The sequence below is a fragment of the Camelina sativa genome, chromosome 17 (assembly GCF_000633955.1).
Source record: "Camelina sativa cultivar DH55 chromosome 17, Cs, whole genome shotgun sequence".
Classification (NCBI taxonomy): Eukaryota; Viridiplantae; Streptophyta; class Magnoliopsida; order Brassicales; family Brassicaceae; genus Camelina; species Camelina sativa.
In genome coordinates, this window is record NC_025701.1 from 31,018,427 (window position 1) to 31,042,926 (window position 24,500).

The 24,500-nt window shown below is 34.1% G+C and overlaps 2 protein-coding genes, 1 long non-coding RNA gene and 1 pseudogene across 5 annotated transcripts; 2 read left to right on the forward strand and 2 right to left on the reverse strand.

The window, feature by feature from the left end:
* LOC104758478 (mitogen-activated protein kinase kinase 4-like) lies at positions 786-2,456 on the forward strand. The gene is given in 2 exon segments (XM_010481355.2): positions 786-2,226; positions 2,228-2,456. Coding segments are annotated over 2 exon segments (1,131 nt in total). The 5' UTR covers positions 786-1,224; the 3' UTR covers positions 2,357-2,456.
* Positions 2,452-6,165, forward strand: LOC104758479. The gene is made up of 4 exons (XM_010481356.2): positions 2,452-3,556; positions 5,049-5,149; positions 5,276-5,652; positions 5,753-6,165. The coding sequence occupies exons 2-4, from the start codon at positions 5,065-5,067 to the stop codon at positions 6,005-6,007; spliced, it is 717 nt and encodes a 238-aa protein (XP_010479658.1). The 5' UTR covers positions 2,452-3,556; positions 5,049-5,064; the 3' UTR covers positions 6,008-6,165.
* LOC104758480 lies at positions 9,925-11,477 on the reverse strand (annotated as a pseudogene).
* On the reverse strand, positions 12,853-14,725 carry LOC104758481. Of its 3 annotated transcripts, XR_762733.1 has the most exons (4): positions 14,215-14,725; positions 13,311-13,888; positions 13,126-13,192; positions 12,853-13,031 (listed from the first exon to the last, which is right to left on the reverse strand). It is a non-coding gene; the product is annotated as an uncharacterized LOC104758481 (long non-coding RNA). The 3 variants fall into 3 exon arrangements; XR_762734.1 differs by having other exon boundaries at positions 12,853-13,016; positions 13,126-13,888; XR_762732.1 differs by having other exon boundaries at positions 13,126-13,888.

Below are 24,500 nucleotides of genomic sequence, written 5' to 3' on the forward strand. Positions count from 1 at the left end.
TTTTAATCTTCTATCCTCCTTTTCCATAAACCAATTTCTCAAAAACTTCTACTTATTCTTACTACCCTTTCTTTAATGAAAACTTCTAACAATTTTCAAGTTAAAATTGAACATCTAGTTGTATCATATATCCCAGTTGTACCTATAATCACCGAAAACAACATTTATTAAGGGTAATATTGTCTTTTTACCAATAAAAGGTTTTGAGAAATTGTTTTAGTGGATAGGGGATATGAGATTTTAGTCATTGCTACACAAGAGATGAGAATAGCATAAAACTCAGTACATTTGTCGAGAATCGGTACACTCTCATAGGTCGAGTGTTGAGATGTTTCTTACTTTATGAACTTTTTTATTCATTTGCTTTATTGGACAAAAAAAAAACGATTTACTTGAATAAAAACAAAACATATTAGTACAAAGAAAATTGAGAATATCTAATTTTAATAAATTTTGAAAATATTATTCAGGAAAAATATCTCATAGTAAATTGATGTAATTTTGGTATATAATTTCCAAAAAAAAAAAATGAGAAGTCAGTGTATGATGTAAATGGCTATCCAATTTGATGCTAATATACAAATATATTTCTCAAATAAAACAAAAATTCCCAAATATGTTTGATTTTATTTACTAACCAATAATGGAATATGATAATAGTTTTGAGTGTTTAATTTAAATTCCATTTCAATCTTGGTTTTTTTTTTTTTGTTTGTAACAAAACGACAACTTGTTTTTTAAGTAGTAGTAGTATAAAAAAAAAACTCAACAAAGCCAGTGAACCACACAATATGATTTCAGTAACCTGCGAGTATTTATCACGCGCTCATACATATCGCGTAGGTACCTTTTTCTCGATTTTAACAATTTTTGCTTTTTTATTTTAACCATAAAAAATAAAAATAAAATTTAACGTTCCCTTTCATCACACAGTGTCCTCTCTCTTTCTCTCTCTCTCTCTCAATTTCTTATAATTTTTTCGACGAACCTTCATTTCTCATTTTTTTTCTCTGATTTGATCGCTTCGAAGAACGAATCAATTCAAGTCTGCCCCCCCTAACCCTAGAAGACGACAACGCACGAAGACGTAGACGAAGTCGAACTTGAACTTGAAGACGACGACGACGACTGATTCAAAGAACAGAAGAAGATCTTCTTTATATATGTATAACAACTTCAATCTTCAATCGAGCTTTGCAATTTTCAGATCGTGAAATCGAAGCTATGAAACCGATTCAATCGCCACCAGGAGTATCATCACCCGTTCCGGTTAAGAGCCGTCCTCGTCGCCGTCCTGATCTCACCTTACCGCTTCCTCAGCGCGATGTTTCCCTCGCCGTACCTCTCCCTCTCCCACCACCTACTTCTTCCGGTGGATCTGCTCCGTTTTCCGGTGGTTCTTCTGGTTCTGCGTCTGCGTCAGCGTCATCAGCTACGAGCTGTAACAGCTCCTCGGAACCGAAGAACTACTCGGATTTAGTGCGAGGTAACCGGATCGGAAGCGGAGCTGGTGGAACGGTTTACAAAGTGGTTCACCGTCCGAGCTCTCGCTTATACGCGCTCAAGGTGATTTACGGTAACCACGAGGAGGCAGTGAGGCGTCAGATCTGTAGAGAGATCGAGATTTTGCGTGACGTGAACCACCCAAACGTTGTGAAGTGTCACGAGATGTTTGATCAGAACGGTGAGATCCAGGTTTTGCTTGAGTTTATGGATAAAGGTTCTTTAGAAGGTGCTCATGTGTGGAAAGAGCAGCAGCTAGCTGATCTCTCTCGTCAGATTCTTAGTGGTTTAGCTTATCTCCATGGCCGTCACATCGTTCACCGTGATATCAAACCTTCGAATCTGCTTACCAACTCTGCTAAGAACGTTAAGATTGCTGATTTTGGAGTGAGTAGGATCTTGGCTCAGACTATGGATCCCTGTAACTCGTCTGTTGGTACCATTGCTTATATGAGTCCTGAGAGGATCAACACTGATTTGAACCAGGGGAAGTACGATGGTTACGCTGGTGATATCTGGAGCTTAGGTGTTAGCATTTTGGAGTTTTACTTGGGGAAGTTCCCATTCCCTGTGAGCAGGCAAGGTGATTGGGCAAGTCTCATGTGTGCCATTTGTATGGCGCAGCCGCCGGAAGCTCCGGCGACTGCGTCACCTGAGTTTAGGCACTTTATATCGTGTTGCTTGCAGAGAGAACCAGGGAAAAGGAGAAGTGCTATGCAGCTTTTTGCAGCATCCTTTCATATTAAGAGCAAGTCCGAGCCAGAACAGGTCTCCTCAGAATCTACATCAGCTCTTGCCTCCTCCTCGTCCTCTGTCCTCCTCGTCTTCTGCTTCCTCTTCTCCAACCACATAGCCTTCTCTCCCTCTCTCTCTCTCTCTAGTCTCTCCCCTTCAACTTACATTTTGTCCAATTTTTGCGTAAGCTTCTTTTATCTTCATTACTAATCATCAAGATGGGTCTCTGCTGAATCTTTACATTTATTTAGGCGAGTAAAAGAGAGGGTTTAGGGATGATTGAATCTTTGGGATAAAATTCTTATGAATTATAATGATGGTGCTCTGTATCCTCAATGTAGCTTTTCTTGAATTTTTATTCATAAAAAGTTTTTGCCTTTTCTTTTCTTTTGCCATTTATGCTTTGTCAATTTTGCATCTTGAAGACGAAAGGGACCGTTTCGTTTCCATTTATGGGGTTGATGATGGCTTCATTTCATTCTATCAGGGTTTAGTTTTATTGTCTTGATAAAATATGTCTTGTTGTTTTTCAGCTACATAGAGCTTCAATTGCATAATTGAAAAAGACGCTAAAGTTCATTTCCTTCGTTGGGTCAAATACTTGTTTGTTTAACAATTAACATTGTCATCATGTTCAATACACCCATAGCCAGTTTTATTGTAACTGTTGTAAAAGGGTATACGGTATATACTTCGGTAAAGTTATAGAAAATCTAGGGAGGTTTCGGGAATTTCAAAACGTCTAGGACGATTACATAATATATCAGAAAATATGTGGTAAAAAATGTAAATTACCTAACGTCTGGGACAGTTTTATAATTACATACATTGCAATCAACCGGTTCTGAACTTGTTTAGCTTGCTGTGGTTTATTACTGTTACCTTGTTGTCCTAAACGACACCGCGGTAGCTGATTAGAACAACCTTGTTGATCACAAAGTAGGTCTAATAATAAAAAGAAAAGAGAAATTTGGGCCGGCTTAAGACGAAGCCCACTAATGATACGACGTCATATAAGGCACAACGGTCATCTCCAAATATGGAAAACGACAAGAAACAGAGAAGAGAGAGTGATGAATCATCAGGACTGTGAATCATGAATGCAAAAGCTTTGTACGGAGGAGGAGAAAAAGTTGCGATTTCGTAGCCCTTGATACGTTTGGTGACACGCGATGATGACATCTGTCCTCTCCTCTCTTTAGGGTTTTGCCGAGTAACCCATTCTCTTGTGTGTATATATATATACTACATGTTCTGATTTCTCTAGCTGCCTTTGGCTTATTACTCTGATCTTGCTTGCTTTGTGAGTTTCCCCTTTGTAAGTGTTACTTTCTAGGGTTTTTTTTTCTTCTTCTAAGCTGGGATTTGTTTAGCTCTGCCTCTTGCTTTGGTTTGTTACGGTTTTTACTTGTAAGTTGCCTTTAACTTGTTGATTAGTGAACAAATGAGGAGCTTTTTAGTTAGGTTTTAGCGTTTAATCCTCCTTTACTGTAGTTTTTGTCAGTCTTTGGTGAAGAAACTATCACATTGGTTCGATATAGCCACAAACTCATCTTTGATCTGTTTCTCTTCTTTGATAAAAATGTCTTCTTTTGCTATTTCTTTGATAAAAATGCCTTCTTTTACCATGTAGGGTTTTTATCTAAGCTGGAATTTGTTTTGTTACGGTTTTTGCTTGTGAGTTGCTTTAATTTTTAGTATGATTAGTGAACAATGATGAGATGTTTAGTTAGGTCTTAGCGTTTAGACCTCCTTTGCTGTAGTTTTGTCGTTCTTTGGTAAAGAAGCTATCACACTGGTTCGATTTAGCCACAAACTCATCTTTGATCTGTTTCTTGTCATTGATAAAAACGTCTTCTTTTTGAAATTTTGTTGATGAAAGTATCTTCTTTTTCAGGCTGATAAATGTGTTACCTTTAGGGTTTTTCTAAGTTGTGGTTTGTTTCTGCCTGTTCATTCCTTTTATTTTTTTGTGTGATTAGTGAACAATGATGAGATGTTTAGTTAGGTCTTAGCGTTTATTCCTCCATTAGTTTGGTCATTCTTTGGTAAAGAATCTATACATAGGTTTGATTTAGCCACAAACTCATCTTTGATCTGTTTCCTTTCATTGATATGAATGTCTTCTTTTGCTATTTCTTTGATAAAAAGTCTTGTTTTTCAGTGGGATTAGTGTTACTTTTAGAGGTTTTTTCTAAGTTGATATCTCGTAAAGAAGCAATCACATTGGTTCGATTTAGCCACAAACTCATCCATCTGTTTTAATTACGGTTTTTGCTTGTCAATTGCCTTTTTTTCATTGTGATTTCTGAACGATTAGGATCATTTAGTTTAGGTTTATAAGCGTTTAATCCTTCTTTAGTTTGGCCATTCTTTGGTAATGAAGCTATCACATCACATTTTTTCGATTTAGCCACAAACTCATCGATCTGTTTCTTGTCATTGATAAAAATGCTTTCTTTTTCAATGTGTTTATTACTGTTACCTTTTAGGAGTTTCTTTTGCTAAGTTGGAACTTGTTTAGCTTGCTTTGGTTTGTTACGGTTTTTGCTTGTAAATTGCCTTTTCAGTGTGATTAGTGAACAAAGAGAAGCTTTTAGTTTGGTCGTTCTTTGGTAAATGTATTCTTTCTTTGAACTTATTTGGAAGCAAAAGTCTCCTAAACTCTCTTGCTTTTCCTTTTTCGTTATTGCCTCTGAACAATAAAACCTTTTGTGAAAATCGCTTCACTATGATTCCCTTCTTAATGTTGTTTTCATTTCTTGTTCACATTCATAATTTATTAACTCTGAACCTTGCAAAATTTTCAGGGTTAAGTAATTGCAGATGGCGGCACTCCCTCCCTTCGATCCCAAGTTCAAATTGGCAATCGCAGTCTTCCCAACAGAGACTCAGAATGACCAACAGCACGGTAAACATGTCACTCTTTGCTTCTTTTTATTTGGTTTATAACTGATGCGAGCAAAAGTGTGCCTGCCTACTCTGGTTTTAAAACAAAATTTTGATTCATTTTTCCATTTGTCTTTTGTCTTTGCAGATGTATCTGTTTCTGCTGCTATCGTAGCTGCTGATCTGATCAGCTCTACACGCCTTAAACTCAAGCTGGATAGTGTCCATACTGAGTACTCAGCTCAGTATCTGGTGGACAATGCTGCTGGCTCACAAGGGCACAAGCTCACTGTCAAAGGCTGCCTTGAGTTTGGGTTAAAGAATGGAATACCGAAAGCTGAAGATTGGCCACAGTTGGGATCTGTGTCGAAGCCCCCATCATCGTACAAGCCTGATCTCGTTACCATGAAAGGAAAAGTGGTTGCGCCTAAGAATTTGACGGAATCAATTGACGTGCTGGACTTGGTTGTGCATCAACCCGTGGGAGCAAAACTGCATGTGTTCAATCCACACCTTGATCTTCAGGTATCTGTTAAAACTTTAGAATTCAATATAAAATATAGGAGAGAGAGGGAGATATATGACAAACATTTTGATTTATAATATTTGTTTTGATGTGTGGTAGGGAATTTACTGTGGCCCGACTGGTGAACCAGCTACCTATGTTGGGCTTAGAGATGCGATAATTCTTGGAGTGGAGAAGATCCAAGGAAAGGACATTGCAACAGTGAAGATATGGCACAAGCAGAAGTTCACAATCCTGAAAGTGGCTATGAGCAGGTGGTTTGTGCAGCAGTCTCTGGACGGAGAGCCGGGCTTTAACATAGGGCCATCATATCTACTTGTTGACTTTTGCGCCCCACGCCTATCCATCAACTAAGCATCATCTGTTATCTTAATAAGTATCTAGTGGAAGATTATGTTTCTGGAGACTGTTTTTTTAAAAAAATATGTAAGACCCTTAAGAAGTTAATCTCTCTACCTTCTGAAGACATATTATGGATGATCGCTTTGTTATTTAAGTTTCAGCTCCTTATCTTTGAGACCTTGAATTGTGTGTTTTAGTTTTGTTAAAGTCAGTCTTCTCTTATGCAGGGAGTTAGCCATGATTTGGAAAATCTGATACTAGATAGGTAATAGAAGAGGATTGAGTTGGAGAGAGGGTTTTCGGATTACTGAGTCTTTGGGTTTATGTTTGCTAGGAATGAAACAGAACACTTAGGACCAAAAACACAGAATCGACATAAGAAAGTTAAAAATATGGTTATTTGTTTATGCGAACTTGGATGGTTTGTTTGGAAAATGTCTTGTCGTAAAAGTATCTCTTAATATTATAGCTAAAAGCAGAGCACAAATGATTTAGAAATCATATCTCTGAAAACATATGTATTACACATAGCTTCTTCCGTTGCATAATCCGAGAATGATAAGGTCTACGAAACCATCATCAAGAGCTAGTAGTTCTGCAACTGTTGCGTTTTCTAGTAACCAACGGATTTGGACATAGGTAACTAAATGCTCCTCATCGTTCACAAACCAGCTTCTAGTAAGAGCAACGATCCATATTTACTTTTATACATATGTAAAATTGAATATTTACTATGATATAAACTAATACATAAACTAAAGAGTTAAATAATTAAAATCCAAATTATTTTGTATGTAACAAATTAAATATATATAATCCCTATAAAATCATATGAATTGCAATCAAAAGCTTTATATAATTATATGTTGGATCACAAGAACTAAGTATAATAATGAGTATATTAAAAACATGTATTACAATTTTTTTGGAGGTAAGAGAGAATTAAAGAAAATTAATTTAATAATTGTATTACAATAGTTTATTTCATTAAAACATTGCATACTTTTACAATAAAATAAATATGTAAGAAATAATTAAACATCTAGATTAATAATCAAACATCTAGATAAAGAATAAAGATGACTTCTTTAGCTTGATTATCTTATTTTGCAATGATCAAAATTAATACTTTTTGAATCTGCATGATAATTTTTTTTGTATAGCCATCAAATTTTTATTATATATATGTAATGTAAAATTTTTATTATCATATGTAATTTAAAATTAAAAATAATAAGAAAACAAAGAAGAAATGGAGTCCAACATTTAAGATATAAGATATATCCAACAAAATATATAACTAAACACTTACAATGAGTTTTCAACCCATGCAAAAACATAAAAAAAAAAACATAAAGTATTTTGAATTTGAGATATGGTGGATGAGGATGTGGGAATGACTATTTATAGGATTTGTAGTGATAGAAGTTATATTTTTAAAATAATATAATTAGAGGAATTACAATTATAATTGATGACTAGGATTTACCCGTGGTACACCACGGCTCCATTTCTTTTATTTTTTTGTTTGTTTTATAAATCAATAACCCCGTGCATTCTGAAGAAATTAACAGTCAAATATTTATAAAAAATATATCAAAATTTAAGTTATATTTATGTGTTAGTTTTGTGTTAGTTTTGTTTAGTATAAGATTATATAGTTGTATTTGACTGTTAATTATAAGATTTAACACACAGTTTACCGCAAAATAATTTGTTCTCTACATTATCATAAATTACTCAATTTAATATATCTGATATTCTAGTATTGATAATGTTAGCAAAATAATGAAATGATAAATTATATGTGTAACACCAAATTAATGATAATTAAATTCATATTCATATTGATCCAAATCATTTGCACAATATAATTTCATTGCGTGTTATTTTAACTTTTAATTATAAATATTTATTATATATTAAAATAACTGAAATGTAAAATAATATATATTTGGAAATACTTGTTTGGTTACAAAAATCCTAAAACAATTTTTAAAATATATATCCGTTTATAAAAATTCAAATCACATCATATGCTGAAAAAAAAATCTAAAATTTTATTAACTTTATGTATTAAATAGTAGTTCAAATAATTAAATATAAGATTAAATAAAATGAAAGGAGAATTTTATTTAATATAACATATTGCTTTAAATTAGGTAGATAGATTTTGGGAAATTAATATTATCAAATTAAGGAAATGATTGTGTTTGGTTGTAAGGATTGTAGAAAATTTAGTTGAGACATGTTTGAATACAAAGATAAGAGAGCATGACACAAAAATTTACTTCAAAAATGTTAAGATAGATGTGTTTAATTGAAAATGAATGGAGAAAAACAATAGTCAATTCAAAATTTATGTAACTTCAGTTACAATTTAGTAGTAAATAGTGAATTTAAAGTATGAATTTATATATATGATTAAATGTGTTGAATTTTAAGTTTAATTTAAAATAAATATTATATTTTAAAACATTAAAGATCAAATTGACCAATAAGGGGAGAGTGAAACCTTACTTTTATATATATGATTTTCTATTTTTAAGCAAAAAGGTAATTTAATCATTTTCCTTGTAATATATATATATATTATATAGGGATTATATATATTTAATTTGTTTATATATATATATAAATCTCTTACACAACAAAAATATATTTTATAATATATCTCATACCTAATTAATTTATATTATTGTCATTTAATAAGAGATTTAGTACATATTTTATCCAATATAAAATGCATGTTGAAGTTCAAATTAATCATATAAGCTGTTTTACATTAATTTTATTATATAAAATTGCAGTTATCTTTCAATGTAATGTCTTTTATTTATAAGTTAAAACCCTAAGAAAAAAAATTGAAAAGGTAAGTATTTTGTTCAAGTTAATTAGTTTTTATTTGTATTTTTGGTCAAAGGCTAGTGATATTAGATTTAATTATAATTATATTTGAAATTTTATTGAAGATTATGTAATTTTTTTAAGTGTTGGATATTATATTTGAATATACAATAAAATTGTTGTCTTAGAGTTTAAAATTTCATATAAATTTTTTACAAGATATATATAATTAGTTAAAAATAATAACTAAATTCTTTTACTAAACTAATTTATCTTAATCTTTTATTAATACTGGTATTAAAGTATCGCAGGTTATTTTCAAATATTGTAATGAAAATTTTGTGTGACAAATAATATTTATTGGAAGTTTAGAATTATAATATTGATTGATAGTTCAAATCCTTGATTTTGAAAACTACCATGGCAAATAGTTCACTTTAAGTACACAATTAAAAAGTTTTGCTTGTGAGTTAAATTTAATTTTTAGTATGATTAGTGAACTTTTTTTCTAAGCTGGAATTTGTTAATTTTGGTTATACAGAAGTTAAAGAGACGGAAGACAAGATTATCATATTTGATTTAGAGTTTAATGGTGAGACAATAGTAGAGTTTGGTGTTATTAGTGTTATCCTTCACCTGCCCCGAAATATGTTATTGATACTCGCTCTTATGTCGAACAAAAATTTGGGCCTAGATTTAATGACAGAAAGCTTAGCACTTTAGGGGCAGTGTCTAGGCGTTCAAGGATTGGTAAAGATCAAAGATCATTGTTCGTTTTTTTAATTTTTATATAAACTTAGTTATGAAATGATTTTGTTTGTTTGTTTGCAGGAGAAATTGATTAATGAAGAAATGAAAAAAGTGAACGAAGGATTACCAAGAAGAAGCAACAGAGGGTTACCCACCAGAGGTTTTTTTAGATAGAAGAGTATTTAGTTGGAGAGAGAGGGTTTTGGAATTGCTGAGTCTTTGGGTTTATATTTGCTGGGAATGAAACAGAACACCGAGACCAAAAACACAGGATCGACATAAAATAAAGAGATTGAAAAGAAGATGCAAAGTAAAATATGTCTATGCGAGCTTGGATAGTTTGTTTGGAAAATGTCTTGTCGTAAAAGTATCTCTTAATATTAAAGCTAAAAGCAGAGCACAAATGATTTAGATATCATATCTCTGAAAACATGTATTACACTTACACATAGCTTCTTCCGTTGCATAATCCGAGAATGATAAGGTCTACGAAACCATCATCAAGAGCTAGTAGTACTGCAACTGTTACGTTTTCTAGTAACCAACGGATTTGGACAGAGGTAACTAAATGCTCCTCATCGTTCACAAACCAGCTTCTTCAGGTGCTACTACTTCTGCAACGACTTGGACAGAGGATGGATGATGATGTTCCAATGTACAGAGACAGCCATCGGCTCAACGGATTTGGTTTCAAGTTTCAACATCGACCAACGCAGTAGTAATAGTTTCCTTTATGATGTTGCTGGATGATGATGTTCCAGAGACTGGAGAAGCAAACTTAGCCCCTTTGTTCCTGATGAAACAACATATCCTTGTGACACTTTGAACACATGTTCATTGTGGCAGCGCTTCCGAAGAAACCGCAGGTGTTGCGCATAACTTAGGTCCTAGGAACTTCAGGTGGGCTTCGGCATCCTGTCTTGTCGTGGTCCATTTCTGCACTAAAGAGAGAGTCATCCTCAGTTTCAGTAACACAGAAGAAACAAAACAATTCTGCATAGCGGTGTGTACACATAACACAAGTAGATCCTACTAAACCCTGATTTCCAACCATAGGCTACCCACCAGGAACAACCTTGCAGCTAGTTTCAAATATAAAGGTTGTTCTGCATCGGTTTCTTGGGAACCAACAGGGGAGCTTGTGTATCTCGGGCAAGTGCTCGTACTAACCTCTCCTCAGTGCCTGTATAATCAGATAGTTATTGGACCTTACCACTTAAAATAGCACAAGGAAATTAAACACTGCAATGCATTCTCTAGTCAAAAAAACAAACCTGGAACACTCTGGTACCCATATTCTCCCACTTGAAGAACCTTCTTAATATAAAACGGGTTAGGTTTATGCAAAACACAACAGTTAAAAAAAGAGACATGAAGCAACTAACATTCAGCATTTTTTTTAATACTAAAACCCTAAAATTGATCTGAAACATATATATACTGACGGACTCTTGTAAATATTTCTCTACAATCCGTTGACACCAAACAATTGAATCAAAACCCAGAAAGAGGTTTTAATAATAGATGAGAAGAGACGCTTGGATCATCATCGCATGGACAATAAGGTCCGCACCTTCTTCTCCCGCTCTTCCGTTTTTGCTTGAGGAGTGCTCTTTAGTTTCTCGATCTCCTTCATCACAATCTTCTCCACTTTGTCAATAGAATTCAGTAGCTTCTTCCCGGGTGTGATGAACCCTGATTCGTCCTCAGATATCTCATTAGCTACTATCTCCACCAAATCTTATGAACCTTTGCAAGTGAAGGTGGGAAACGGCGCTTCATGATTGATTGAGAGAGAGTAATATCACAGGTGAGATGATCAGTTTGAAAACAAAATCAGAGAGATTGAAGAATCGTATTCGTATCGGTGAACCAAAAAAAAAAAGGAAAATAGAAGAAGAGACTCTTCTCGATGAGTGAAGAAGTATTATTTATAGATGCAGAATAAGTCTATTATTATTTTTGACGGTCACGATTTCATCCATCTTAATTTCAACGCTCCAGATTAAATAGTTCTTTAGTCAAACATCTTTGACTCCTTTCTTTCCTTTAGTCAAACACAGTGTTTTAAAACGCGCTATGCGGTTGCTACGCGGTTGATAAACGTTTAGCGTCTAGCCGTATATGCGGGTGCCTAAGCGGAATGTAGGCAAATTATATATTTTAGATATATGAATATATATTTATATAAAAATAATATATATATATATATAGGATGAAAAGTTATACACTTTAATTTTAGAAAACATAAAACAAAAATATAGTGTCAAATATTATATTCAATAAACTTTTATCTATCAAAATAGTTTAGAATCTATAATAATCTCACATTTTAAACAAAAAAAAACATAATCGATTCAAAAACTTGTAAAATTGACAAAATGTAAGTTTATACTTACTTTGGAACCAAATTAAATTTCATAAGTTTAGACTTTAGAGGCTAATTATAATATTTATTAGAAACAAAAATATTATTTAAAAAAATATTTAATTACAGTATTTTTTACTATTTTAGTCAACATATTGTCTAGAATCCGTACAGGCGTCCGCGTAGACCGCATAATGTCCGCCTAAACGCTATTAGGCGTCCGAATTATTTAAAACCGCCTAAATTACCGCATAGCTAAAATTCGAGACGCTCGGTCACCGCATAGCGTATAACCGCCGCCTAGGCATCCGCGTAGGCCGCATTTTAGAACACTGNNNTTTTTTTTTTTTTTAATAAGTGTGCTTGTATTGGACAAAAGACAATTTATTGATTCAAAGCAAACAAAATCTTTCAAGTTTTTCAAGCTTTCAAACAAATCTCCTCTATTTCAATCTTTCAAGTTCCATCAATATATCCAACAAATATTCCCTATATAATAAATACTGAAGTATATAATTTTTTTTTGTAGACTATATAATTTTTATAAATTAGTTACAAAATAGCTTATAAAATAAATATATGTTCGTTACAAAAATAATTATAAATTAATTGGTCAATATACACTTAAAAACAAAAAGAAAAAAAAAACTTGGCAATTTATCATGTTTATGGAAGCGCTTCATAGTCGTTGAGGATGAGGATGTACAAGAACACAGCACGATAAAACCCTAAACCAAGACTCAAAAATAAGAGCAACGAGTTAACAACGAGTTGTTCAATATTTTTTCTGATGTTTTTATTTATTTATGATTTTATTTACTATATTCATATATTTTTATCCAATATGATATATGTTATTGTTTTTAATTTTAATTTTACTGGAACATCAAAATCATTGTGAATCTATCAAACTCATGTTCTTATGTGGTACGGGTATGTACAAAATTTCATTAAATATTTTTCTAAATTTCATTAAATTTCATTAAGTTTCATATATAGGTTGTTCTGCATCGGTTTCTTCCTCAACTTCTGACTCTGAAGTGCACTGATCCGATTCTGCAATGTCATCATCTGATCAGAATTGAAAAATATCACTCCCAACAATCTTTTAACAGAAAGAAGAAAGGTAGCAGCATGTCATAGCAAATAAACATCAGAATCTCACATAAGGTTGCGCAAGAACGCTGCTGTCAAAGAACCAACAGGGGAACTTGTGCTCGTACTAACCTCTCCTGCAATGCTTTGATATATAAAATAGCTATTTCCTCACCACTTAAAATAGCTTTGATATATAAAAGAACTAAGGAAATTAAACACTGCAATGCATTCTCTAGTAAAAAAAAAACAAACCTGGAACACTCTGGTAGCCATATTCTCCCACTTGAAGAACCTTCTTAATATAAAACGGGTTAGGTTTATGCACAGCACAACAGTTATAACAGTGATCATGAAAACAACCTTCTTGATTTATATAAACTATAACACCCAAAAGTTTAACATAGATCAAAATAAAATCCTCAAAACAAAAAGTTAAAAAGAGAGACATGAAGCAACAACATTCAGCTTTGTTTTTCTGGTATATATAGAAACTTCTTTAATGATTATACTAAAACCCTAGAAAAAGATCTGAAACATATATACTGACTGACTCTTGTAAATATTTCTCTACAAGCCGTTTACACCAAACAATTGAATCAAACCAGCTAAACAGACATCATTTGATGCAAATAGAAAAGTGAACATGGTAAGAGTTGGCACCTCACTAAGCAGTAAACTTTATAAAACAGCAAAGGAAAAACCTGAAGAATCTTGACTCTGCCAGCCACATCAGGCCTATCTATCCACCGTGACCTGTCGATCAAACCTTCCAGCGCCGAATCAAGAACATCCTCAGGGCCAGCTGCTCTTCTTCTCTCTCAATGGTAGGCCTGCATTTGAAAAACCATATAAGCCGCCAGGCTAAGCAAGCCTTATGGCAAACAGATCTATGATTCAGAGAGGCTAAGCAAGCCTGGTATAACTACTACTAAGAAACAACAATGCTTATTAGTAACCTCCTCTCAAAATTCAAAATTAGATTCAAGAAAGAAAAACTATAATCACTATACTTTAAAACCAAGACAAAAAAGAGAAGAATTTGACATCATATACAAGAACACAAAAATAAGAGCGTTCTTCAAAAAAATTCAGACCAGACCCAGAAAGAAAGGAAGAAGATTTTAATAGATCATCGCATGGCCAATAAGGTCCGTACCTTCTTATCCCTCTCTTCCGCTTTTGCTTGAGGAGTGCTCTTCAGTTTCTCGATCTCCTTCATCACAATCTTCTCTACTTTGTCAATAGAATTGAGTAGCTTTTTCCCGGGTCTGATGAACCCTGTTTCGTCCTCGTCCTCAGCTATCGAAATCTCCACCAACATCTTATGGAGGCGCTTCATGGTCGTGTTTGGCGAGGATGAGGATGTATTGCGCTTCATGGTTAATCAGAAGAAGGAAGAAGAAGAAGAGGAATCGAATCAGAAAGAAAAAGACGAAGACGAAGACGAATCGAATCAGAAAAAAAGTAAAAGACGAAGAAGAATCAGAAGACGAATCGAGGAAACCCTAGGAGATATATAAGAAGAAGGGAAGCGCGATTCCTAAAAATTGATGATTGGAAACGTAAGCGGAGCGTGCGATTCTTAGTTGGAAGCGTGATAACGTTCTGTCGGAATCGTGGGTTGTTGTCAGTTTCCGACGAGATCTAAAACGAAGAAGATAAACCAGTTCTTTTTTGTCACGTGTGTTTTCTGTTTCGTTATTACTTTTTCGTTTCGTTTTGTTTTGTTTTGGCCCAGTAGAGCCCAACTGTTTTTTTTGTCGGCAAACTTCCATTGATTAAAGCCCAAAATGGGCAACACTACAAGATGAAATAAACGGAGCCCAACAACTAAACCCAATAATAAACCTAATAGTCTAAAACACAGTAAAACACAATAGGTTTAGAACGGGACACGTGTTCTGAGAACACGTGTTAATTTAAGAAGTTGGGGTGGACAAAACGACGGAGTCACACCTGCTGAGTCTCCGATCAGATCCAAAAAATTCCGATTGTAGAATCATCTTTTTCGCTACAGGGATCCATCGATCTTCAGCTTTTTGCTCCGAATATCATCACTATCCTTCTGCATCTTCCTCCAAGTGTTAAAAAACAAAAGCCCTATGAATCTTCAGATTTGTGAAGCACCGGAAAACGGGAAATGGCTAGATTTCAGATTAGTCGCAAAACTTTGCTCTCCTAAACTGTTCTTCACCCTCCACAAAATTCCTCCCATCACGATTCTCAAACTTAAAAAGAAACCATCATACAAAGCCAATTACGGCAATTAATAAAGGTATGAGGATTTACTCTTCTCTTGCTTGGAATCGAGCAGTCTGATGATCCGAGACCTCTGAATCACCACTCAGCTTTGACCTCCTTAACATGAAAGAGATCTACTTGGCTTTGCAAAAGGAAAAGAAAACACAAAAAAACTTAACCATAAGGCTAAAAAGAAACTCGCATCTAAGCGAGATATTTGAAACCGGACTTAGCCGGAAAGAAAAGCCGACAATAAAAGTCGATAAAATATTATACAGAGAAGAGAGAGAAAGCTTTTTCGATCGCCCAACTGTTAAGAAGAAGAATCCAGCTTTTTTTTTTCCCATCTTATCCCCAATTTGTTATTATATAAATTTTTGAAAAAAGGATAAAAATAAAATATCTACTGATTTTATTATTATAGTATCACACAACACCAATTGTATTATGTATTATTATAACATTCACCACTCCAACGAAATATAATTTTATATGGTTTCTATTTTTATTCTTTCTATTTGTCATAATGATAAATATTCTTTAAAACTATTTTAAAAACTTTTTAAACTATAGTATATATATATATATATATATATATATATTAAAACGCTTCTAACACGTACCCGCTTTCTTAATTTTTCAAAAAATTCGCTTCTGCGCTTCCATACGATTCCGCTTCCGATTTAAAACGAATCGAATGATGAGAATCAGAATCAGAATCAGAAGACCAATCGAGGAAACCTTCGAGTAATAGGAGAAGAATCAGAATCAGAATCAGAAGAAGAAGACGAATCAGAATCAGAATCAGAAAGAAAAAGACGGAGAAGAAAAGGAAACCCTAGGAAGGAGATATATAAACTTTTTTTCCTTTTTTATTTATTTTTTTTATTTTTTTTTTCATTTAATTATCAATAGCTAGCAATATTGAAAGATCATTTTTTTTCCTTTTTTTTTTCTTTTTGCAATATGGACAGATTAATATTTAGGTTCAATTCCAAAAGATCGGGTGCGTTTTCAACAATTCCAAAAATTTAGGACAATAATATAAATATCAAAATAACCAGGGAATTAGAAGATTTGGGGTAAATGTATAAATATCAATAAAATATGGACAATTTCGCTAATATCTAAATATCAGGGTGATCTCATGATCACGACCGATTTCATAAATAATTGAAACCCATACTATTATGCAAAATATTGGGAGAGACCCCAATTTTTTTTAAAAAATCATTTTTCTACAGTTCTACTGGTAAATTATGTATTTACAATGCTAATTTTTTCTTGAATTTAAAGTTCCATTTTTATAGTTTAAGAAAGTAACATTAGTGATCTTCTAATATTTTTCAAACCGTTTATTAATATTTTTTCTTATATATAATGCATATTTCCTTTTTTAATTACTAAGAGTTTTCAGGCCTAAACTCGTACATCTCTTCAGGCCAGGTGTAACGACCCGGATCCTCAGTACCGGCATTGTCGAGAATTACCTAGAGTCAGAATCAAGAATTGCCGAGAGATAGTACCGAGAATTACCGAGAGTCAGTACCGAGAAGTACCGATAGTTAGTTACCGAGAAATGCCGGTACTTGGTATCAAGGAATGCCGATACTTGGTATCGAGGAATGTCGATATTTGGTATCGAGGAATGCTAATACTTGGCATCGAGGAATGCCGATACTTGGTATCGAGGAATGCCGATAAGTGTCGATAGCTAGTACTGAGAGTTGCCGATAGCTAGTGCCGAGATTTGCCGATAGCTAGTACCGAGAGTTGTCGATAGCTAGTGCCGAGAGATGCCGATAGCTAAGGCCGAGAAATGTCGGTAATGGTACGCGAATGGAATGAACTTGGTACGAACCTCAGTATCGAATGGGACGAATAAATGGACAGAAGGACACTGACCATGAGCCAATAAAGGAGTTCGAGACTACCGAAGTAGGGAACATACGCTTGAGTTGAAGAACCAGAATCCCAAGTTTACAGTGATAGATCATTCAGGCTTGCAAGTTCCTAGATGAAATGGGAATGTTCGGTACTTAGTCTAAGTGATAGTCCGAGTGGAAATGGGAGTGAAAGTCCTAGTGATAGTGATAGTGATAGTGATTTTAGTGGGAGTGATAGTGAGAGTGGTAGTGAAGTAGACTATCCAGAAATGGTCGCATCGGTGAACGATGGATCGGGCCGATGGTCGAGGGTGGATCGATTAGACTATGGGCCGATGGGTGGCCCAGGGACTCGGTAATCTTGCGAAGATTTACGCCGACTCACGGGAAGGAAACCCGCGAAAAAAGGCAAAGCGATCGGATAAGGATAGATGCGAGAAATTAGGGAAGTTAGGGGACGATAGGGCTTATCGTTCTAAGGCAACTTAGGGTGGTTTAGTCGACCCTATATAAGGGATGGAACCCTTAGAATTCTCTAGTTTCGCATAATACGTTCGAGAGCCGCCGCAAGAGAAAGAGAAGAGTTTCCATAGGAGCTAAACCGAGATCCTAAGGTCTAAGTCGAGAAAGGAACGGTAAGTATCCTTCCACCTTGATTCGTCGATGGTTATGGGTTATATATCGGATATTAACGATGTTGATCTGTCCGTGTAGAAGCGGGGATCAGATTTGGGCATAGGAACCGAGAGTTCAATACCTTAGGTCGATATCGAAGGTGAGTGCGTGACTGTGGCCGAGTTCCATGGTTGATTCTCTTGACCCGCGGTTTATTTAATCTTGTTAAATACTTGTCTTGATTGATGGTTAATGTGTTCTATTGCAATATGAATGGTGGTTCGTCTAAACGACTTAGGCAACTATCCGATGTGAATTGTTTGACTTGCGTGACTTGATTGGAATATACTTTGTGTTAGTTTGAGATCGTTGAACTGAGCCTAGTGAGACGGAATGACCGCTCCACTAAGCAAACATTGTTTGCTTACGCCTCCTTTTAATGGACGTAGGAAAAGAAAGGTCTGATGATCAGGATTATAGTGGCTGACCAGCTCGTGTGACGGAGGCAAGGGAGGAAGAGGATGGTGGCTTTGGGTAGATTTAATCATGGCGTTTATTTAATAAGTATTTCGTTATTTCTATGCATGGGACGAGTTGTTATTTAAGGATGAACCGAACATTTATCTTAATGAATGCGCATTTTTAAGTTATATCATCTGCTATAAATATTCGCTATTAAGTATTGTTGAACAAACGAGTAGAAATTTATAGGTCCTAAGAAAAACATTTATCGGCCGGTACGTCCGTGTACGGGTTTTTAGGGTCGGGGTCTTACACCAGGGACCAAAGCATTTTATATGGTCATCTCTATTATTTTTTTTTCATTTACCCATATTTAAATCATAGACAAAGAGACCTTTGTACCAAATAAAAAAATTAACAAGACTTCTCACAATCACCTTGTTACGAAAGACAATGGTTCGTAATTGTGAGTTTTTTCTAAATAAAACCACCTTGTTACGAAAGACAACGAAATCATCTTTGGTTATGGTGTTGATGATGGCTTCATTCTTGGGGGTTGATTAGCTTTGTCTTCGATAAAATGTCTTGTTGTTGTTTATGGTGTTTATTATTATTTCTGCTACTTAGCTCCAATTGCATTAATCCAAAATGTTTAATTTTTATGAAAAAATGTGTTATTTTCTCCCGTACTAATTTTACATGAAACCGTATTGGGGTTTTTGTGAAGTCTCTCTCCCCAGTCCCCAGTTTAGAACGTCTTTCCTTATTGATCACACAAGTGAAGTCTTTGTTGGGATTTAAAAAGTCTTTGTTTTCGAAGGATGTTGAAGATGAAAAAGAAATTAAAATATATTAGAGAAGCGCGTTAAGAAGAATGAAGAGTAACAGAGCAATCGAGAGAGACCACCAAACCCTAGAGAGAGGAATATCACATGTAGGAAGGAAAGGGTGAGATGATCAGTTTGAAAACAAAATCAGAAATCAGGGTGATGAAGAATCGTATCACACCACACGGAAGAAAAAAAAAAGGGGAAAATAAAAGAAGAAACTTTTTTGGTTCTAGAACTTTCTTCTGGATGAGTGAAGAAGCGTTATTTCTAGATGAAGAAAGAAGCCTATTATTATTTACGACGGTCACGATTTCATCCATCTTAATTTTCAACGCTCCAGATTAAATAGTTCCTTAGTCAAACATCTTTGACTCATTTCTTTCCTTTAGTCAAACAAAATAATTTCCCTTTTTTTTTTTAATCATGGCATATTTGCAGTGTGCTTGTATTGGACAATTTATTGATTCAAAGCAAAAAAAGTATTGGTTCCAATGCTTATTATAAAGGGAATCTTACATCAAGACACACTTTTTATAAAACTTTGTTCAATTGACACACTTCTTGACCATAGCACACTTTTCACCCCAATTTTCTACTTTTTAGACCACTTTACCCTCTATAACATTTCATATCTCTTATCTCCTTCTTCTCTCTTCCCAATTCTCTTTACTCAATTCTCTCTCTCTTTTTCTCCTAATTCTTTTTTTCTTTGTAATCAATTTATTTACTTATTTAGACATATATTGTCAATTTTTTTTTTATATAATACATTATAATAAATTTTTTTTCTACAGTTTAAAATCCATTTTACTATATTTAGGATGAATAATTATACCACACATCATCCATTTATCACTGAATATTTGTTCAATACTATGTGGATACTCAAACTAGGTAGATGGATACTTCTGGATGATCATCTTAAAAAAATGAATGTCTAATTAATCAAACATCATGTCGTCCATATTTTGATGATGCATGAGATACTATCCAAGTAGTTGAATTCATGTGGTTATTATGTGTCTTATAATGTAACATCATAGAAATACTCATTCATGTGGTCAATTATCCAAGCAGGTGAATCTATGTGGTCAACTATCCAGGCGGTTGAATCCACTTGTTCATATGACTAGCATGTCATTAATATTTACTAGCTAATCTATTCATTCATACAACCATTCATACATAACCAATCCACATTTATTCATACAACCATCAACACATAACAAATCTACTCGTTCATATCCATCAAAAACTAGGTTTGTATAATGAAAATTTGATGTCATCATGTGGATGAAAATTTGATGCCAAATATGACGATCGTTTACTATAAAACATGAAAATGACATGCCCCAACCTGTAAACCTTGAACCTTAAATTATGCCAAATTTTTGACTTCTTGCATTACATTCTTTATAAATTTCCAGATTCATTGATGTTGTTTGCTATTATGTGGATGGTTAACATTCATAGATGGATAATTATTTTTGGATGACCAGAAAAAAAAACATATGAATACCTAATTGATTAAAAAACTTGTGTTTTAGTAAAGTAGTCATGGTAAACTATCAAACGATTTTAATATTTCATGTCCATAAAATCAAGTCCACATGGACGCTAAGTTATACATGTCCACTAAAAACTACTTGTGTTTTGGTGAAGTAGTCATTGTTAACTACCAAACAATTTTAACCTCATCATATCCCCTAAAAACCTAAGCATGAAACCATTCATTATATCATTTACTAAACTCTAAACCCTAAACCTCTAAGCCCTAAACCCCTAAAACTCTAAAACCTAAACCCTAAATCCTAAATTTTATATCATAAACCATAACCATAAATTTAATTTCATAGCAATTGTAACAAATATAGCCAAATCTGAAGATTTTTTACTAGAAAACATAAAACTGATGGTTAATAACATATGAAAAAGATTTGATGGATGATATTATATATATTGAACATGAAACTAAATAATCATAAACATATAAGCATCTGGATTTGATTTTGTAAATGATAAATATATCAAATTGTAAAATTAAAAAAAAAATATATAAATGTGGCTACAGAATATATATATATATATCTATATATATATATATATATCCACCACTCAAGATTATTCAAACTCATATATCAAAGAAAGGGAGTAAGATAAAAAAATGAATAAAAATTATTTGAAAATGGAGAGAGAGTTAGAGAGGGTGAGAAAGAAAGATAAAAGTAAGTAAATAGAGTAAAAAAAAAAAAAAGATGTGTGTTGGGAAGTAATGTGTTTGGAGAGAGAGTTAGAGGGTAAAAAAGTAAAACACTACAAGAAAAGTGTGTGGTGGTTCAAAAGTGTGTTAGAATGCAATTTTTTTAATAGAAAAGTGTGTTAGAATGCAAAATTTTCTATTATAAACACCATAAAGCTTGGTGTCTGGTAAGTTCTTTTCTCTGAAAACATGTATTACACTTGGCTTCTTCAGTTAAATGAAAAGGTCTATGAAACCATCATCAATAGCTGGCACTGCAATATGGGAAGATTAATACTTGGGGGTTCAATTCCAAAAGATCGGGTGCGTTTTCTTCAATTCCAAAAGTTTAGGGCAACAACATAAATATCAAAAGAACCGGGGAATTATAATATTTGGGGTAAATGTATTAAATACTAATAACCTTTGGATAATATCTAAAATACATAGGGTGATCTCGTGAATAACTAAAGACCTGAGCCGATTTCATAAATACTTGAAGACCCATACTATTATGCAAAATATTGGGAGAGACCCCAAATTTTAAATATTCATTGTTCTACAGTTCTAATGGTAAATTATGTATTTACAATGCTAATTTTTTCTTGAATATAAAGTTCCATTTTTATAGTTTAAGAAAGTAACATTAGTGATCTTCTAATATTTTACAAACCGTTTATTAATATTTTTTTATACATACAATGCATACTTTGTCATCTCTTTTTTTTTTTTTTCATTTGCCCATCTTAAAATCATAGGCAAAGAGACCTTTGTACCAAATAAGAAAATTAACAAGACTTCTCACGATCACCTTGTTACGAAAGACAATGGTTCGTAATTATGAGTTTTTTTCTAAATAAAACCACCTTGTTACGAAAGACAACGAAATCATCTTTGGTTGTGGTGTTGATGATGGCTTCATTCTTGGGGTTGATTAGCTTTGTCTTTGATAAAATGTCTTGTTGTTGTTAATGGTGTGTACTATTGATTCTGCTACTGCTACTGCTACTGCTGCTTAGCTCCAATTGCATTAATCCATAATGTTTAATTGTTATTAAAAATATGTGTTATTTTCTTCCATACTAATTACATGAAACTGTATTGGGGTTATTGTGAAGTCTCTCCCTGTTATAAACTAGAGAATCCGAAGGAAGTATTCTCTTGTATAATTAACTTGTGTCTTGTGTTCAATAGAGGTTACATATATATAGTAATACTCGGCCATAAACATAAACCGACTTAGACTAAAGATAATGAGCCGATGGGCCTTTGTGGTCTTGACCGAATGGGCTTCTAGTCTTGGACAGTAAAGGGGCCGGTTATTGAAGTCCACTCTAAGTGTTTTACAACACTCCCCCTTGGACGATATAACCGTACCAATGCTAAGGGATCAGTGCAATACGCTTGGGGGTGCTGCCTCATTAAAACCTTACCAGGAAAACCCAATGGGACAAAACCATGGTGAAGGAAAAAGAGTACAGCACGCATTGCTCCCCTTGTTCCAAGCATCACTCTAAGTCCTTAAGCCTCCGCATTCCAATCTGGTGCGCGAGCTACTTGAATGTTGATATCGGTAGTGACTTGGTGAAGAGATTGGCTGAACTTGTACCACTCGAACTTCTCCGGCCTTTTGTAGTTCATGTGTGAAGAAGAACTTGGGTAGAATATGCTTTGTCCGATCTCCCTTGATGTAACCTTCCTTAAGTTGTGCGATGCAGGCCGTATTGTCTTCATAGATTATGGTTGGCTCCTTGTCCTCGACAATACCGCAATTTGCTCTAATGTGCTGGGTCATCGACCTTAACCATACACACTCATGGCTTGCATTATGTGGATCTGATAAATAACCTGCAACAGTAAAACCAAGTAAACCTTTCTTTGTTATAGTTAGTATAATATAAACCCAAAATCTAACATTCCTTGTAGGTAATATAATACATGTTTAATTCCGTCCCAATGCCTTTGGGTTGGATGATAGCTATATCTAGCTAGGAGGTTCACGGCAAAACATATGTCCGATCTAGTGTGGATAGCCAAGAACATTAACGCTCCTATAGCACTGAGGTATGGCACTTCAGGTCCGAGAACTTCTTCATCGGCCTTCTTTGGACCAAATGGATCTTTATCCAAGTCTAAGCTCCTAACTACCATTGGGCTGGTTAATGGGTGAGCTTGGTCCATATTAAACCTCTTGAGTACCTTTTCTGTATATGCCATTTGATGCACAAGGATTCCATTATTTATGTACTTAAGCTGTAATCCCAAACAGAATTTTGTCTTGCCTAGGTCTTTCATTTCAAATTATTTCTTTAGATATTCTACTGTTTGGGCAATTTCACCAGAAGTCCCAAGGATGTTTAAATCATCCACATAAACTGCTATTATTACAAACCCTTTGTTTGCAAACTTCTTTATAAATATACATGGACTGATTGGGTCATTCTTATAGCCTTCTTTAGCTAAATATTCACTTAATCGATTATACCACATTCGACCACTTTGTTTCAGTCCATAAAGGGATTTGTTCAGCCTTATGCAGTACTGTTCTCGAGAACTACTCTTATCTTTGAGCTCAAAACCTTCTCGTAATCTCATATAAATTTCATTATCCAGTGGACCATATAAGTATGCAGTTACAACATCCATTAACCGCAAATCTAGTTGTTCTCTTATAGCCAGACTTATTAGATTTCTTAAAGTCGTTGCATCCATCATAGGGGAGTATGTCTCCTCATAATCTATTCTTGGTCTTTGAGAGAATCCTTGTGCTACAAGCCGTGCTTTGTATCTCACAATTTCATTCTTCTCATTTCTCTTCCTTACAAAGACCCACTTATGTCCAGCTGGCTTTATTTCAGGTGTTGTCTTTAAGATCGGACCAAACACACTTCTCTTCTTTAAAGAGTTTAACTCCACGTCAATGGCTTCTTTCCACTTTAGCCAATCTTTACTTTGAGTGCACTCTAATATAGACGTGTGTTCATGATCCTCATTTATTTCAAGTGCTACCTTGTATGCAAATATTTTATCGATGTCGACATCTTTACGGTTTCCATTTTATTCTAGACATGATATAATTTATTGAGATCTCATTATTATCAATACCTTCAGGTCCTTGAGGTTCAGCGTCCCGAACCTCACTTGGTACCTTAGGATTTGCCGCGGCCAT